This window comes from Aptenodytes patagonicus, chromosome 3 (genome assembly GCF_965638725.1).
Source record: "Aptenodytes patagonicus chromosome 3, bAptPat1.pri.cur, whole genome shotgun sequence".
NCBI lineage: Eukaryota > Metazoa > Chordata > Aves > Sphenisciformes > Spheniscidae > Aptenodytes > Aptenodytes patagonicus.
In genome coordinates, this window is record NC_134951.1 from 124,251,915 (window position 1) to 124,269,692 (window position 17,778).

The following is a 17,778-nucleotide window of genomic DNA, read 5'->3' on the forward strand; positions in this document are numbered from 1 at the left end:
AAACCCTTAAACCTCCCAAAGCTGCCACCGTCACCTGTGACGCCTCAAGTGAAGCGCTATGGCACAGCCAGTGCTTTTGGAGGGCGATACCAGAGGAGCGACGACGCTTACGGCCGTTTGTTTGCAGTGGCTGAGGAAAGCAACACTGGTTTATTCATATTTTTCTTTTAAAAGCACTTGTGCAACTTGCAACCGCTCCTGATCTTTGGGCCAAAAGCAAGGGGAAGGCGGCAGGCGGGCTGAACTTCCCAGTGTTGCCCGCCCCGTCGGGAGCCCAACCGACACCGGGGAACTGAAAACGGTCACTCGGGGTTTAACTCGCAGCGCTGAAAGAACGAGTGGGCACCCACCTCCTTCCCAGCACAGCCACCAGCGGCACCACCGCTGTTCTGCCGGAAAAAAAAGGGGAAAAAAACTGAAAAACAACCGAGAAACACCCCCCGGCGCGGGGGCCTCCCGCTCTCCACAGGGACGAGGCGCCGCCGCCCCTCCCCCGCCCCAGCCCGGCCATGGCGCCGCCTGCTGCTCCCCCTAGCGACGGTGCCGCGCGCCCCGCCCCGCCCGCCCCGCCCCCCGGTGACGTCTGGCCCCGCCCCCGCGGCTCGTCGCTGCCGCCGAGACTTGAGGGCGCGCGCCGAGCTCCGCGGCTGCCCCGCGCCAGCGCAGCGCAGCGCCCGGCGCACCGCACCGCTCCGCGCCCGGCCCCGGCCGCCGGCGCCTCCTCCTCCTCCCCGCGCCCTTCCCCAGCCATGAGTGGAATTACCGCGGCGGCCGCGCTGTAGCCGGGATCGCCCCTTTCCGCGCTCCGCAGGTAAGTGCGGGATAAGCGCTTTCTCCGCGGGAGTTGCGCGGGTCGGGGGTGAGGGGGGTGTGAGGAGCTGGCGGAGGAGGATGCGGCGGGAAGTTTGGGCGCCCCCCCCCAGCTTCGGGGTGCGGGCACGGCGCTGCGGCGGGGAGCGCCCCGCTGGCTGCGCGGCAGGGCGCGCAGGAGCGCGGCGAGCACCCCCGCGGGTACAGCGGCGGCCTTTGCCCCCCCCCCCCTCCCCCCGTCCGCCGTATATTTGGGGTGCAAGCCCGCTGCTCCCGAAACTGGCCGCGCGGTGCCAGCGTTGCACCGGCCCCGGGAGAAAGAGCGCAAAACCGCCTTCCGCGGGGGCGGAGGGAAGCCCGGAGGGACCCGCAGAGCAACGCCGCCGGGCCGGCTCCCCGCGCTCCGCCGGTGCTGGGACCCCAGCCCCTCGTTTTAACGGGGCGGGGGGAAATGTTCCTGCCCGTACCCCGCATTTCTCCCCGGGTTTAGAAACTCCCCCCCCCTCCTCCTTGCTGCATATATTTAAAAAAAAAAAAAAAAAAAAAAGGCGAGAGCGTTTGCGCACCCTCCCAGTGCTGCCTCTCCTCCCGCACAAAGTCTGCGGGCGAGGAGATGGGGAACAAAATGGTTGCACATACGTTAAGAAAGAATGCAACAGGCCCAAATTTCCTCAAAAACACCCCACTTTCTTGGGGAAGAAGAGCTGGCTGATAATCCCCCTGGCATGCAGAAGGTCCTTGCCTAGTTTTAATCAACTTTTCTGCTGTTTTCAGTGTATTAAGTGATTGTCTGCCCTCGTACAAGCGCAGCAAATGCATTTATAAATGGCTCGCACATAAATATTTCATCCACCGATTCCTTTGCACACCTCATCTCTACGTTATTCTCACCCCGAAAACCGTTTCACGACTGCTGGATGTGCCAGAGTCTTGTTTTACCAATTTCCTCGAACACAATTAGGAGCTGCAACTTAGTTGATAAGGCGAAGCCCGAGTATCCCTGCGTTTCCCAGCGCACCACCGCTCAACGCAGCAGTCCTGCTTCCCAACATCTGTCACAGCTTATAGCATCTAGGCACAGCTTTCTGATTTGGGGGGGGGGGGTTGTGCCTGCTTAGTTTTCAAGATCACCCCCTTGGCGAATAAAAGCTCTGCTCTTGCACAGACAGCTGCCTTTCTGGCTCAGTCCTTCTTTTTGAGGTAGCCTAAATTTTAATCTCCCTGACCGCAAAGGGGTTTGAGCGCAACCCTGGTGCATCCAGTCGAAGTTGCAAGGAGTGTTGCAAACGCGACGAGGAGTGTGTGTAATTAACTAATTCGTGGAGTGCTGTTAGCCATGGGTTACTAATTTGGACTGAAGGCAAGTTGCTTCCCTTCTTCAAGGGATCAATTCTGGTCAGTTAACAGAGTAGAGTGGAGTATTTTTGTACACCCGATTCACGCCGAAATGCAGAATTACTTTACAATTAAATCGTATTCCTGCGAAAAAGCACGTCAGCTGAATGCATTTTCTTATTGCCACTTAGAAAAAGAAGATTCACGTTTTGCATTTCCATGTAAATCCTCTATGCAGAGAAAAAGTATAGAGAGAAGAGGCTGAAAATGTTCAGACTTAAAAGAAAAACAGTTCGCTACCCTGACCCCAATTTCCTTGCCGAAAATATACTGCCCAAAAAGATAAAGCATCAGTTATGCTCACCATCTATTGCCTGGGGATGTGGCGTCTTAATGAACATTTCTTTGAATTAGAGTGAAAAATGCATTTGTCAATTCAAGTGTACAAAGAAAAGAATTATCTGCTATAAAACAGGAAGGTCAGTATGTGTTTTCCTTGTCAATGTATGCCACACATTAGGTCATGCTCAAAGAGGTTTCAGTGTCCTTCCCTCCCTCAAAGAAAAAAAAAAACTCACCCTCAAGTTTCCTTTAATTTATTCCAAAACCATACAATACAGCCCTGTTTAAGATCGGTTTTCAAATATTTCATAAACAAAAGGTATACCTGGGTTTATAGAAAGCCAATTATCTTAAAATATACTGAGGTTATTCTAATCCTTCTATTCACGCTGTTATCAAGCTTTTCTATTTTTCCATCTACATTTAATCACTTCTAAAAACTGTATTTTTCCCTGCCTTCTGTGCTCCTGTATACCAGAAACAGTGGCAACCCTTGGCATATATTTAAAATGCTCTTTTTTTTTTTTTTTTGTACCTTTATACCATTTTATTTTAACTGGAGAACGACCAGATAAATACCGTAGTTAATACAGTCAGCATAGGAAAGAAGATTCTGTAAACTCTTTGAAAGAGTGATTTCTTTTTTTTTTTTTTTCCCCCAATTCCCTCCTTTGGAGGCTGCCTCTGTTTTTCTCAACAGGCGACTTTGTTGTAATTAAAGCAGAGAAAACTGGACAGCAGCAAAAAACATCTGACTTGTGGCTCTTAAAAGCACAGTTTTTGTAGCGTGTACCACCCCCCAGTGGGCAAAAAACTCTGTCGTAAACTCACAGCAAGCTTTAATCTTCAGAAACAAAGTGTATACATTTTACAGCAAGAACAAAATAAAGATGCATTTCTGGATTGGGTTGTTTTTTTGCTTTTTTTTTCCATTTTTCCTTTGTCACCAATAGCTAAAAGTTGAAAGATATTCTGTAAGGCGATGGTGACTAATCAACGCAATTGCTGGAGTTTGCAAACTTTTCATTGCAATTATTTTGAAGTGGCTTCAGTTGGTAGATGGCCATCTTTGTCTCCTTCTAGCAGGAAGCATGGATGCTAATGGCTAGTTATTTCTGAATTTTTTTCCTTAATCACTTCAAAGCAGAGGAATGCACAGAAGAATTAATACATGATGGCTTACATTTATTTTTAATAAGTGACCAAACACCACTCCGGGCAGGCATCTTGAAAAGCGTTCAGTAAATATATCATCACAAACTCTATTCTCCCTTTCATGAGCTGTAAGAATTCAAGCAGTCTTACAGCTTCACGTTTTTTAAAGTCTTACTTTTTGAGGAGCAAATTTAGCAATCGGGAGATGAGCAAACAACTGTTTTAAAAGGGAAAGAAACAAAATCACTGAAACTTTATCCAGTGTTTAAGTAATATTTTTACATGCCTAACATTTTGTGCTAGGAACTCCCTATTGGGTATAATTCCACCTAAACTTGTCAAGAGGGGAAAAAAATTGATTTTTACCTTGAAACAGTGGCAGCATTTGTTCTCTATTCTTTTATTTTAAGCACGGGCGAGTTACCTCAGCAGCAGCTCTCAAAAGAAAACCTGGAAGCCATAATTGGCTAAACTCAAAGAGCACTAAAACACAAAACAAAAAGCCATTGCAAAACGCTCCCCATCAAAGTGCTTTTTTAACGTGCAACCTTTGCAGAAGCAGAGTAGTCAAAACAAGAGCATGAGGACGAGTAGTATAATAGTCTGGATCTCTTCAACCTAGCATCTTCAAAACCAGGAAAGGTTTTAAAAGTGAACTTCAGAAGAGAACAACCCTTAGTTCGTTTCCATCCTCTACAGTAAATACTGGTTTGGCTCATCTTGGGCATGGAGTCAAGCTTTGACTCAGAATCCATTTCTAAGTCAGATTCACTTGCATTTGAGGGAAGATCACATCAAAATTTGCATTTTTTACGATACGAGTTAGAACTAGGAAGACAAAAGCAGTATTATATTCAACAAGCAGTATTATATTCAACTACTACACAAGGGGGGGGGAAGCAAATTTTCTACAAGTAAAACCTTCTCCAAGAGAAGAAAAACCCCAAATTTCACCAAAACACAGAGATACAACCTGACTGAAGGGCTCACTCTCACTTTAACAAACTCCTTTGCATTCTTTACCCCTTGGAAAGACAGCTAGAGGACCTTCTGCTTGCCTACCACCAAACAAAAGACTGGGGCACCTTCCTGAAATATGATGATCGTGGAAATTGCAGCTCCTAGACAGGGTGCTTAGAAAGCATTTTGCTGTCACTACGAACTAACCCTGAGTAATACACTTAAAGAAAACAAAGTCTGGGCATTGTTTTAAGTGTAGATTAGCACTGTGGAATTTTTTTTTTTTTTAAAGTTGGTGAAGCTATTTAAGAGGCAGCATGACCTTTGTAAGCTAAACTGAATATATGGCAACAGATAGACTTGGCAAATATTTTAAATGATGATAAGCATGTTTTATATTTCTGATACATTTCGGGTTATAAACAAATACAGAGGTAATTCTGGAATTTAAGTACACTGATAAAGCAAAATTGTTAGGCTTAATCAAATACGTATATTCTGATGTTAACTTTAAATGATACTCTTGTCATTTATAACCTAAAAATACCGAGTTGTTTCCCTTCCCCCTCTTACTTTGATGGTTAGAAAGAAGCCACTGAACTACCAGAGTTCCTGCCGGAGAACACAGAGGTAGATTAGAAATTCAAATAAGCATTGTGTGACCTCGAGTGAGGCAGGTCTTGATTTTGTTCACGTTTTATCACAGCTTGGAAAGAAAAGATCTCTTTGGCACCATTTTTAGAAAAACTCCCAACTTTTCAAATATACCAAAACTTTTTTTTTTTTTTTTGCTGTTGCCTGCCTACAGTACAGGGAGTGCAGCTGGAGTCCATACCTTATAGTAAATATAATGTTCTTCTTTGGTACATTTTTCTTGTGTAGTGCAAATTACTTTGAACATTTTAAAATAAGATGTCCCCCTGCTTAGCTGTACCACAGCGATAAGTACACGCACGAGGCTCACGCATTACCGCTATCTGTAGTAATACACTTGCTTACACAGTGTCCCAGGAAAAGTAATTTAACCATGCAGTTCAGCAAAGTTCATGAAAACATTCAACTCAGAATAAAGATAAGCAAAAAAGCTGCTATTCAGTGTTCTGACGTTACTTTTGTTACCAAAAAAAAGTCATTTTTGCATTTAAAAATGAATTTTAGCACATACTTTCTAAAACCTGCTCTGTTCAAAAGTAATGGCTTCTTTCAAAACCGTGTGTCCATGAAGGCTCCCAATTTGATGTTGCAGAAACCTGGACACAGTGTCTGTACCAGTGGGGGTCACTTTTCTTTTCATCCTGCTGGATCAGCTATAATGACTTGATGTCAGGGAATATTTAGAGACAGCTCAAGAAGGGGAAAGTTGGAGCATGGCAGCAGCATTCCCTTCTTCTCTGTAGACAGATCACTGGAGCCTTTGATATGCAAAAACACTGTTTTCAGCTATGGCTTGAGATATAAAAGGGAAGTGCGAGATATCAAACAATCAGAACCTGAAGAAAACTATTCTAAGTTTAGGAGAGGGAGTGGGGGGTATAGTCTTAATCCACATTTTTGAAACAGTGTCGTCTTCTCCAAAGAGACCTGCTTTTATTTTTCTCTCTCTTGTTTTCATGTAATTTTGAGAGAAGGGATAAGAAAAATTCCAAGCACTTAATGAGCTTTAGTGCTTTCATTTTAATCCTACACATTACTGCTATTATAATAGCAGCAATAAATGAAGGGATGACTATGAAGTGGAGCAAAGAGGAAACAGTTTATATGCTAGGAAGGTAAAACAAATGAATTTACTTTCTCATGTGTGGATGTATATATGTAATGTATGCATACTAGAGCCTCTGTTTTGCTTAATACTAACATGTTTTTTACAGCTGTATAAGTTCTAGAGAAAATTTATGGTTTTTTTTTTTTTAAAGTACTTAAAAGTTATTGTAGCCTTCAAAGGCCTATTTAACAAATTTATATTCCTGCTTCACAATATACTTCCAGCAAATACGCTCTATCACAACTTCACATTAGCTCCTAAGAGATAAGATTTTTCATACAGCTGTTAAGCATCTGTTTATTTCAAAGTTTTAGGAATAAATCCTGGACTTCTTTCCCCAAACGCTTCAGTAATACAGACCAAGAAAACTGGACACTGCAAGAATATGGAGCCTTTTTATTCCATTTTATACTGATTGCATAAGCTGCCAAAAAATATGCATCCCCTTATATGTGTACAAGCAAATTGAGTTTTCGCCTTCAATAAAGCATACGTTAAAATACTTATTTATGCCACAGTGGGGGTCTCTCATTTTAAGTTACTATTTTTGTTACACAACTGCTAAAAACAAGGTGCAAAACCAAAGCTCAGATGAGCATGAAAGCAGCGTCCAGAGAGAAGAGGCTTTACCATTCCCTCGCTAGACAGTAACACCATCTCTAAAGTGGGGGGTGCTTTTTTTTTTAAATGGTCAACATTTTTCTATGAAAATGAGCAGCATAATTTGTATCTTATATCAGTAATTTTGTATCATTGCATATTTCCTGTTGCTATAGGAGTATTACTGATCTATTTCATGATGGATGTGCTTCAAATTGCAAAAGACAGTATTTTAAAACAGAGACTGTTTCTGTTTAGGTCTAATATTTTATGAAGGACCAGAAGCTACTCGTTAAGCTCATAGGAAGGGAGCTAAGCAAGCATTACTCAGCATGCTGTTTCTTCCTAGCATGTCAGTACTGAGGATTGTGCTCAGTTCACCAGACAACATGCAGTCACGGAAAGGAGAAGCAAGTAAACGTTAAGGGTTTTTTAATTTCAGATTTAACCATTTCTATTTCAGACTTACTACCTACATGCTCTCAGGGAACACAGACTTGATATCTCGCTCGATACTTTCTGCAATAGTGATATGAAGTAGCCAGAGTTAAAACATACCATTCAAAAATAACCAAAGAATTTAAGTTCTTCAAGAAACGGCAACAGCCAAGATTGAGAATATTTTTTTTAAATGAGAAAAATCAGATAAAATGCTAATCTAAACACAGATTCCACCATGCAAAATGACAAATAGAATGGCTTAAAAGTTCAGACGGCTTAGCATATCGAGCACATTTCATGGACAAAACTCTCGTATGTAACTCTGTTGTCAAAGAGTTGACACAGATGACTAGCTAGTCCCCAATTCAAAATCAGCATGTTGCAAATGTGAAATACTAATACAGTATTTTAGCAAAAAACGTTTCCCCTTTCATCCAATAACTACTGCATGGTAATTAGCTTTTACTTTTAAAACGAAGGCTAGGATCATCTTCTACCTCAGTTTACCAAGAACACAAAGCAAGCAACCGTTTTAGCCTCAGTGGGAAACATAATTTACCAAGGTTTTGTTACTGTCTATTAATTCAGGATAACTTTATTTTCTATTGGAAGAAAGGAAAAGATAGTTCCAGCAAAACTGCAGTAACATGAGACTAAACAGCAAAACTTGTTCTTAAAGAGCTCTGTATTTTGCTGAAATCGCAATATTTTGGGAAAACAAGACATGATAGTCATGTATACAATAAGCATAGCATGATTTATATAGGGGATGCAACACAACTCTGAATACTAATGTCCACCAGTTGTTATTAATTCCAATTTTTTTCTGTTTGTTTTTACTTTCACAGGAAATTAAGAGTTCAAGGAAAGCTTTAAAAGGGGAGTTTTCTGGGAAGGAAATCGTATTTTTGTGGGGGTTTTTTTTGATGAAGAAAACCGTCTGAATTGCCTAACGTTTCTACGGTAGAGTAACTTGCATTCTTGCAGCGCAGGAGGAATTCTTTCCTGCATTACAAATTTGGAAGAAGTGTTAAAAAGTGAGAGTCGGAAAATGGTTCTCTCAAAGAGGCGTGGATGTATCAGGATGTAGCTACTGTACAAAGTTTGTACTTGGATAATTCTGGACAGGAAAAAGCAGCCCCGTTTGTGACCTCCTGAAGAGGCTACCATCCTTCAAGCCTCAGCATAATGAATAGTTTTCATCAGGCGGCGCTGAAGTTACCACCTCCGACTACTACGCTGCACAGAAGAGTTTGTAAGAGTTACAAAGAAAGTAATTCCTGCTAAAGGCATTAAACCAAACAAAAGAGGCTCTTCATTCACAGACTTTACACAAGGACAAAAATAGAGGGAAGCCGAAGCTTTTCTACGCCCCAGCCTGGTGTGCTTATGTACCATGATAAATCTTGGTTGGAATGCTCATTGAGTATCGTGCCAGGAGCCAGGAAACACACACCACTGAGAAGGACCGTCTGAGTAAACGCTGCCGAGAAAAACACAGCTGCATGGAGTAAACCGTAAGACTGACTCGCAAGAAAGACATTTCTTTACTGGATATCCTCAAGCACAAAATTTACTCATACCTTTAAATACGGTAGGATCAATATTAATTTATTTTCCTTTTCATGCCTCAGAGAATAAAGTTCAATTAATATATGAACCCACAAGAGAAAAGGTCATGACACTGCTTAATGCATAGGTCATCTTGCAGAAGTTCTCACAACCCTAATTACAATGGTAATTGAATTGTGTTGTCTTATAAGCTATAAAAATGCTAATTACCTGAGCTCAATGTACAAACACACTACCAATGCAAAGTACAATTTCAGTCTCAAGAGTTAATTTATATTATCCTACCCTGCACAGGAGGAACTAATAAGATGGGAAAATGTGGTTAAACCTGCCAAATAGTCTCTTATTAGTGTGCTGCTTAGTAAGAAGACTTTGGAGAATGACAAATATTTAAACATGAAATTAAGCATGTAATGAAATATTCCATCCAGTCAACTAGAAAGCCATAGCTCTACCAGCTACATCAGGTTGTTAGCTGCCTACCAATTGTAACGCTCACTGTTCTAAACATTCCAGTTCAAAAACCAAGAAAAGTAGGCTGCAGTATTTGTAAGATACACAACGTGATGTTGAGCACTCGGAAAACCTTGGAAAAAAGTCTTTAGCTGGCCCTTGCTCTTTTGTCTGCATTCTATGCTTTGCCATTAGGACTTTTTTGAACCTCCAAAATAGCTACCACTAAACTTGTGATTTTGGTTAAGGATTTTGTAGTTCACTTAAGGGCTCCTGGGTGGTTAGCTGGCTTAGGAATTACTTCTTACCTTTCAGATATAGAATGATTCACTTGAACTCTGGTGTGACTTCAGCTCTGTACTTATCTGGTGTCTGCAAAGATTGTCTCTACGCATGAAATGTGAAGGAATCCTTACAAAGAGCCTTCTTGCTTAAGCAAAACAACTCACAGATCAGACATACTTGATTATATTATTTTCAATTACTATGCAGATAACCTATTTACTTAATTGAATTAGTACAAGAAGTAGTAGAATTCTTGATGTAAGGAAAAGAAAGTAAAATGTGTCTATGAGCTTGAATTTTAGTTTAATATGCGTGTTTCAGATGTCTTCGGTAATGTTGAATTTTCATTGCAGTTTCTTCACTGATGATCTGGATAATTTTGTTTGTTTGGTTTTTTTAGATTGTTGAAGATCAGAACTGTATACAAATCTCATCATTCCTGACCATGATTAGTGTAACCTGGAGCATCTTCCTAGTTTGGACTAAAATAGGGCTGTTACTTGACATGGCACCTCATTCTGTTAGTGCCAAACCATGCCCTTCAGTATGTCGCTGTGATGTGGGTTTCATATATTGTAATGATCGCGATTTGACGTCTATTCCTACAGGAATCCCAGAGGATGCTACCACCCTCTTCCTTCAGAACAATCAAATAAATAATGCTGGGATTCCTTCAGAACTGAAGAACTTGCTTAGGGTGGAAAGAATATATTTATACCACAACAGCCTAGATGAATTCCCCACTAACCTCCCTAAGTACGTTAAGGAACTGCATTTGCAGGAGAATAATATAAGGACCATTACTTATGATTCACTTTCACAAATTCCTTATCTGGAAGAACTGCATTTGGATGATAATTCCGTTTCCGCTGTTAGCATCGAGGATGGAGCTTTCCGGGACAACATCTATCTCAGACTTCTTTTTCTCTCTCGAAACCACCTTAGCACCATTCCCTGGGGTTTGCCTAAAACGATAGAAGAGCTACGCTTGGATGATAATCGTATTTCCACGATTTCAGAGCTGTCCCTTCAAGACCTTACAAATCTGAAACGCCTTGTTTTAGACGGAAATCTTCTAAATAATCACGGATTAGGAGACAAAGTCTTCATGAATCTAGTCAATCTTACAGAACTGTCATTGGTCCGCAATTCGCTCACAGCCGCACCGGTAAATTTGCCGGGAACAAACCTAAGAAAGCTTTATCTTCAAGAAAACCACATCAACCGTGTGCCACCCAATGCTTTCTCCTACTTAAGGCAGTTGTATCGACTAGATATGTCCAATAACAATCTTAGCAATTTACCTCAGGGTGTCTTTGATGATCTGGACAACATAACTCAACTGTTTCTTCGCAACAACCCTTGGCACTGTGGGTGCAAAATGAAATGGGTACGTGACTGGTTACAGTCATTGCCTTTAAAAGTTAACGTACGTGGACTGATGTGTCAGGCACCAGAAAAAGTACGTGGAATGGCTATCAAAGACCTCAACGCGGAACTATTTGATTGTAAGGACGATGGCATGATAAGCACCATCCAAATCACTACTGCGGTACCAAACACGTTATACCCAGCCCAGGGACACTGGCCGATTTCTGTGACCAAACAACCAGACATCAAGACTCCCAACCTAAATAAAAACTACAGAACCACAGCAAGCCCGGTACGCAAAATCATTACAATATTTGTGAAATCCGTAAGCACGGAGACTATTCACATCTCCTGGAAAGTTGCACTACCAATGACTGCTTTAAGACTGAGCTGGCTCAAGATGGGTCACAGCCCTGCCTTTGGATCTATAACTGAAACGATAGTTACAGGCGACAGAAACGACTACTTGCTCACGGCTCTCGAACCAGAATCACCATACCGTGTATGCATGGTTCCCATGGAAACCAGCAACATCTATCTCTCCGACGAAACGCCCGAATGCATTGAGACTGAGACGGCACCCCTTAAGATGTACAACCCTACCACGACCCTCAACCGGGAGCAGGAGAAGGAACCTTACAAAAACTCCAGCTTGCCCTTGGCCGCCATCATTGGCGGCGCGGTGGCGCTGGTGGCCATAGCGCTGCTGGCCCTGGTCTGCTGGTACGTCCACAGAAACGGGTCCCTGTTCTCCCGGAACTGCGCCTACAGCAAGGGACGCCGGAGAAAAGATGACTATGCCGAAGCGGGAACCAAGAAGGATAACTCCATCCTAGAAATCAGGGAGACTTCTTTCCAGATGATACCAATAACCAACGACCAAGTGTCCAAGGAGGAGTTTGTAATACACACCATTTTCCCACCTAACGGCATGAATCTGTACAAGAACAGCCACAGTGAAAGCAGTAGTAACAGGAGCTACAGAGACAGTGGTATTCCAGATTCAGATCATTCACACTCATGATACTGAAGGACACGAGAGACTGGTTTGGATTTTGTTGGGATTTTTGGTTTTGTTTTGTTTTTTAAAGAAAACAAGAAAAGACTGACTTAACGGTTGCTGTTCTACTGCAAAACACTGGATTAAAAGACTGACAAAGCAATGTACTGTACATTTGCCATATAATTTATATTTAAGAACTTTTTATTAAAAGTTTCAAATTTCAGGCTACTGCTGCGATTAATGTAGTGGGGATACCTGACCACAATTCTATATTTTAGTATTTTTTAGTAATTTGTACTGTATTTTCCTTGCTAATATTGAAGTTACAGACCATTTAACTTTTGTGTTCTACTGAGTAAGATGACTTGTTGACTGTGAAAGTGAATTTTCTTGCCGTGTTGAGCAGTCAGAACATTCATCTGAGATCCTTGTAAGTGTAAGCACAGGCCATTTTTCACTTTGGTATCAATAAAATAATGTTGAACCTGGCAAATCAGGAAGATCAAGAAGTGGTTGCGAAAACTCACAGAACTTTCAATGCTGGGTCTATTAAATCTGTAACCCACAACAATATTCAATAAACAAAAGTGCGTGTAGTAATGGGCAATATCAGCTGTCTGGATATATCCATTCAACAATGGTGAAATTCAATTTAAATGAAAACAATCAAATCGATAACAAGCATGAGACTGAAGCTGCTGACACGTGTGAAAAAAAATTGATCCCTGGAAGAAAGCATAATCAAATTCCTAACAAGGAATTTAAAAATACGCGCTAGGCTCTACAAACCAAGGGGGTAGTATGGTTTAGGGATAGATTTCCGGTTATCAAAGCCAGCGGTCTGCTTATTACAGAGAAAACAGTGATGGGTGGTCCCAGGCATTTGAGAGGCAAGGGCAGGAAGACAGAGACAACACCTAGAAACTGCTTTGAACAGAAAAAGGGTTGAAAGTGCAGTTTCATAAGAAAAAAGAGCAGGACGAAAAACCCAGGCAATGTAAGCAAGGTCTCAAAAACTTTAGTCACAAAGGTAAACAAACAATTGGGGAATACAGCTATTTTAAAGCGTATACTCAAACAGTATACAGGTATGTGTTTGATATACTGCCATTACAGTCAGGAATACTGCCCATTACTGTCACAGTTTTCCAGAAATTCCTTGATAAATCTGTAAGGTAACATGTTTCTTTCTGCCTTCCTACTGAACTATGAGCTATTTCATGTTTAAACCCCAAGCCACTCTTTGTTGCCATAATCATTTGTTTCTTCAACTAAAAACCAAAGTGCTTTGTACGCCCTTAGGCCAGTCTTGTATGTGCCTTGATCCAACGCTGCATGTATCAAGCTTTTAAAAACTAAAAAAAAAAGAGGGAAAAAATAAAATACCCACTTTTTCATACATAACTTAACTATGAAAAATACTGGTCTTATTGATGAATAAAGTTGGAAAAATTAGTTCAAAATAATGCCACACATCTGCAGTGCACTGATAGGAAACCCACTCAGAAGCTACGACTATTCAGGTCATGAGCTTCACCTTTTTCTTTGCTCAACTTGACAGTATCGCACTTCCAGGGTTTCTTTATTATTAATTACTTGGAAAACAAGTTTTCACAACTTTGAAGTGTGTCAACAATGAAAGGGAGAGAAGTCGTGGAGTTACAGCCTTCTGAGATAGGAAATTTTTTTCAACAGGAACAGCAAATAAAAAGAAAAGTACCTTATATTTTGGACAGTATCTCAGCCAAGAAGGAATGTATACCACATGCAATTCAATTTTAAGAGAATTTTGGCAGTGCTTGGCCTGTCTGTTTCCCTAAGAGTGGTAAAGGATGGAAGACGACAAGAAAAAACAGTGACAAACACCGGGACTGATGGTTTCAGCAGTCAGCCTGCAAGCAATTCTTCCTGCCAGGGATCCATCTAACTGCGCAGACCGAAAACTTCCAGTAACACACAGCTCTTTTCATCCTCATTTTCCAGATGTGCCCAGGGAAGTTCCTCCCCAAACCCCCTGTGCCATGGTACTGGTCCCTCAACCTCACCTTCAAAAATGCCTCCTGCAGTTCCTGAGCAGTGGAGGAGTCCCAGATGGAGGAGCAGCACTGTGCTTCCCTACAGACCTTATACAAATCACGTCTTCTCCTTCATACGGAGCATTGATTGGATCCACGATGCCAAAAGTAACAGAAAGGAACATGTTCTGCTAAACAACTCTGTGCTCAGCTCCATGTAATGCACTAAACAAGACTATTTTGCTCTGTTTTCCCATCAGGTACAAATATAGGGAAGGGCGAGAAAGCCAAGACTAAGCATGTGGCGCCTCATTACGTTCTTGTGCAAAAGGCTTCCGAGCAGTGAGCAGGAAAGGAAAACCAACACAGATGGAGGAGACGGACCTGTTTTTCATCTTAACTTAGCATACAGGGACCCCTTATATCAGAGACACATTTAATGGCTGGGTCACTGGCAACAGATTACTAGTTCTTTGCCATCAGCTCTCCAATAACAAAACTAGGTTTTGCCGGATTTTCAAGCTATTTACATGAAAACCTCTCTCCTAGTTGACTCCAAATTTGTGTTGTGAAAAGGGTAAAATAACACTTAATGAGTACTCGCCCGTGCATCTTCTGAGGCACCTCAGCCAGAGGTAGCCTGGTAACGGTATATACCATCTACTGCGCATCTCGGGTGATGCCATGCAAAGGTCATACAGGCTATAAAAAGTTGCCATTTGAGGAAGGAGGAGGAGATAATTGCATGTGAAACTTAAGTATGAGGACTTTTCATTTGAAATTTATGCACTGTGAGGCAGTAGTATGCAAATCCAAAGCAACTTCAACAAGTTGGCTCGGTTGTTCCTGGTTCACCTCTACAAGAAAGAGAGTGAAAACCTGGACAAGTGATTCTGTCCTCTGCAGAGAACCAGGCCAGATTTGCAGGGAGAGCTGGTGTCCTCCTACTGCAATTGATGAAAAATCGCACATCCATGCATACAAGATCATCCTTAGGTTCTACAGCAACGTTTACACAACATGCATAATATTAAGATTAATTTGGCAAGTGAAAGATTGATTTCAAACTAAACTCGGTATTTTTTTCTTTTGATATTTATACACATTTCTGTTCTGCTCCATGTCATGCCTGTCTCTTCAAGACTCTTCTACTTACAGTGCTGCAGTTATAGCATGCAATGCTCTCTAGCACCATGCATAAATCCGTTCTATTAGACAGTTATATACGTAGGCAAATCGGATTACTACATTGAGCAGTTTACTCAACACACTTATCAAAATAACATTAATCCACATTAAATTTATCTCAATTTTCTAATTCCATGTTATTTCAGTGTACTGTTCAATATTTAATTGTGGAGCAAGGAGTGGAATTTTTTTCAGCGTTGCCTAAACCTATATGCAGAGTTAATTTAATCAGCATCCTCCATATTTAAAGTACTATGCCAAGTATCTTTTACGTTCTTTACTATCATCCCTTTTTTTGTTTTTTAATTTGTATTGCTATCCTGAATTGCTCACAGTTCTGTTTTAACCTGAAAGCTGACTCCAAAAAAGCCCTGGTACTTTGGAATCCATATGAATTTTGTCTCATCTCGGTACCTTCCAGAACTAAATTTGCTTCATTTATAAGCTATTATTTCCTAGCTTTGTGCAACAGCCTGAAATGCAACGACTGTTGGGTTTTTTGGGGGGTTTTTTTGTTTTTTTTTTTCCTTCTCCCGGCTTTAACAGTACCAATATCAAAGTATGATGGTCTTGGAACACAGTTACCATTTCTTCTGCTAATGCACTAGCTAGCATGCAAGCTATATTGTGCCAATGCTGTACATATTGAATGTAGAGCAGCAAATGCAATAAAACAAGAGCAAAAGTAATAAAGCCTTTTTTGCTATTAAAATAATTTACTGATGACATACATGCTTAGTGCATTATATAGACTTCTCTGCTAAGTAAAAGGATGCAATTTTGCATATTCACCTGCAACTAAAGTTGGGTAAGATCTTCAAACGTGAGCTGGCAGACGCCATCTGCCTGGATTTATCCAAACCACATTTGTTTTGGGTAGTTTTGGATGGAACCATAATTGGCACAGATACCCTCTGCTTTCAAAACACCTTAACCTTGCTTCCAAATCCATATATTGTTTCAGCATCACCTTGGGACTGATCTTTGTTTAATTAACTCTTTCTTCATTGACACCAGAACAACAACAAAAGCTTTGAGCCACAAGCCAGCACTTACCACCAGTGAAGTTTTTCTTACAAAGCACAAAGTTATTCCAGAACTGGGGAGTTTCTTCTTCCAAACTAGTCAGGCGTGGGTTAGCCAGAAGGGAAAAGCCCACTGACTGAATTCAGACATGAAAATTTTACACTTGAAAGCATATTTTTTCTTTGCAAATGAATTTAATTTTGGGGGTGGCGGAGTAGGAGTCCTGCCCTTGTGATGAAATTAGAGCCTTTTCAAACACTCTGAAGGTACAGCCATGACACAGGTATCAGATTCTGGACACCACTGCTTTAAAAGATTAAAAAAAAAAAAAAACAAAAACGCGCATTTGATTTAATAGTTATTTCATCAAATAATTTCTTGCTCCTCTCAAAAAAATCTATATAAAAACTCATCAAGTATATGGATCTCTGTAAAACAGTGACAGAGCATCTAGCTCAAAACAAGCATCGCCTGCATTTTACCAGCACTGGACATCAAGCAAGATAATAATTTTTTGGTAGTCTTTAAATGATGGCTGGGGAACATTCCTGCCCTAGGGGGAAACCAAAACACTTCAACAATATAGGTGTTAAAAGAAATAACCATCCTCTGGATTATGGTGGTCTAAGGCAAAGGTGCACAACACACACATTTTGCAAACTGAGCAAATGTCCATCATGCACGGGCATCGTAAATGTCCTACACCTGAAACCTGCAGGCCAGGATTGCAGAAGTGTGTTACCCAACTTCAACTGCTTTTCAGAGTCCCTTTGTGTTTTCTTAAGATGACAATGTTGTGGAGTCATGGTATAAAACCCCTCAGGACTACTAACAACAACATGAGCTGAAAGTGCTTTTTGAAATCTGAAGTTGGACCTTCTAAGCTTAGCAAAAGCGCTCATAAGTAAGTTATAAAAATAGAAGCGTCTTAATAGGGCTAATTAAATAATCTGACTTGTTCAAGATGGTTGATAGTATTCATATAGGCTGATACTCTGTCCTGAACAGCCCTCTTAAGTAATCAAAAAAAACAGGGAGTGGATCATAGCCAAGGGCTAGCGCGCGCTCCTGTCCCCTTGCTGAGCTTAAGGAATATCTATCTATAGACGCAGCCGCGGAAGGTTTAATTGTTCAAAACCAAGGGACTGCGTGATGTTCTTTAATCATTAACTGTGGGAACATCATTTACAAAAGGATGAAATTATGCACATATTATGTATAATTTAACTTTTTAATTTATGCAAAATATTTTTAAAAATATTTAGGTCAGAGATGCACATCCGATTTATGTAATACTGATTTCCTACAGTGGTCTTAGTCCCTGATAAATGCCTAGTAGGCAACTGGCTTTCTGTATGAAAACAGATGTTTTCTGGGGGTGTGGGGATTGGTTTTGTTTTGCTTAGGGCTTTTTTTTTGTCTTTTTTTTTAATTAAAAGGCATAAATAATTTCACTCCAC

General features: G+C 41.2%; 2 protein-coding genes across 8 annotated transcripts in view; one reads left to right on the top strand and one right to left on the bottom strand.

The window, feature by feature from the left end:
* The window catches only part of MACROD2 (mono-ADP ribosylhydrolase 2), a 913,271-nt gene that overhangs the window by 794,970 nt on the left and 100,523 nt on the right, over window positions 1–17,778 (bottom strand). The gene's annotated exons all lie outside the window — the stretch shown is intronic.
* FLRT3 (fibronectin leucine rich transmembrane protein 3) lies at window positions 682–16,018 on the top strand. 3 transcript variants are annotated; one of them, XM_076335060.1, is made up of 4 exons: window positions 682–811; window positions 7,223–7,378; window positions 8,254–8,999; window positions 10,116–16,018. In XM_076335060.1, exon 4 carries the CDS (start codon window positions 10,161–10,163, stop codon window positions 12,108–12,110), a length of 1,950 nt encoding a protein of 649 aa, XP_076191175.1. In that variant the 5' UTR covers window positions 682–811; window positions 7,223–7,378; window positions 8,254–8,999; window positions 10,116–10,160; the 3' UTR covers window positions 12,111–16,018. The 3 variants fall into 3 exon arrangements, with proteins under 3 accessions (XP_076191175.1, XP_076191173.1, XP_076191174.1); XM_076335059.1 differs by lacking the exon at window positions 682–811 and adding an exon at window positions 2,319–2,624; XM_076335058.1 differs by lacking the exon at window positions 7,223–7,378.

Coding starts and splice junctions, on each gene's coding strand:
- FLRT3 (XM_076335060.1), top strand. CDS start 10,161: ATGATTAGTGTAACCTGGAGCATCTTCCTAGTTTGGACTAAAATAGGG.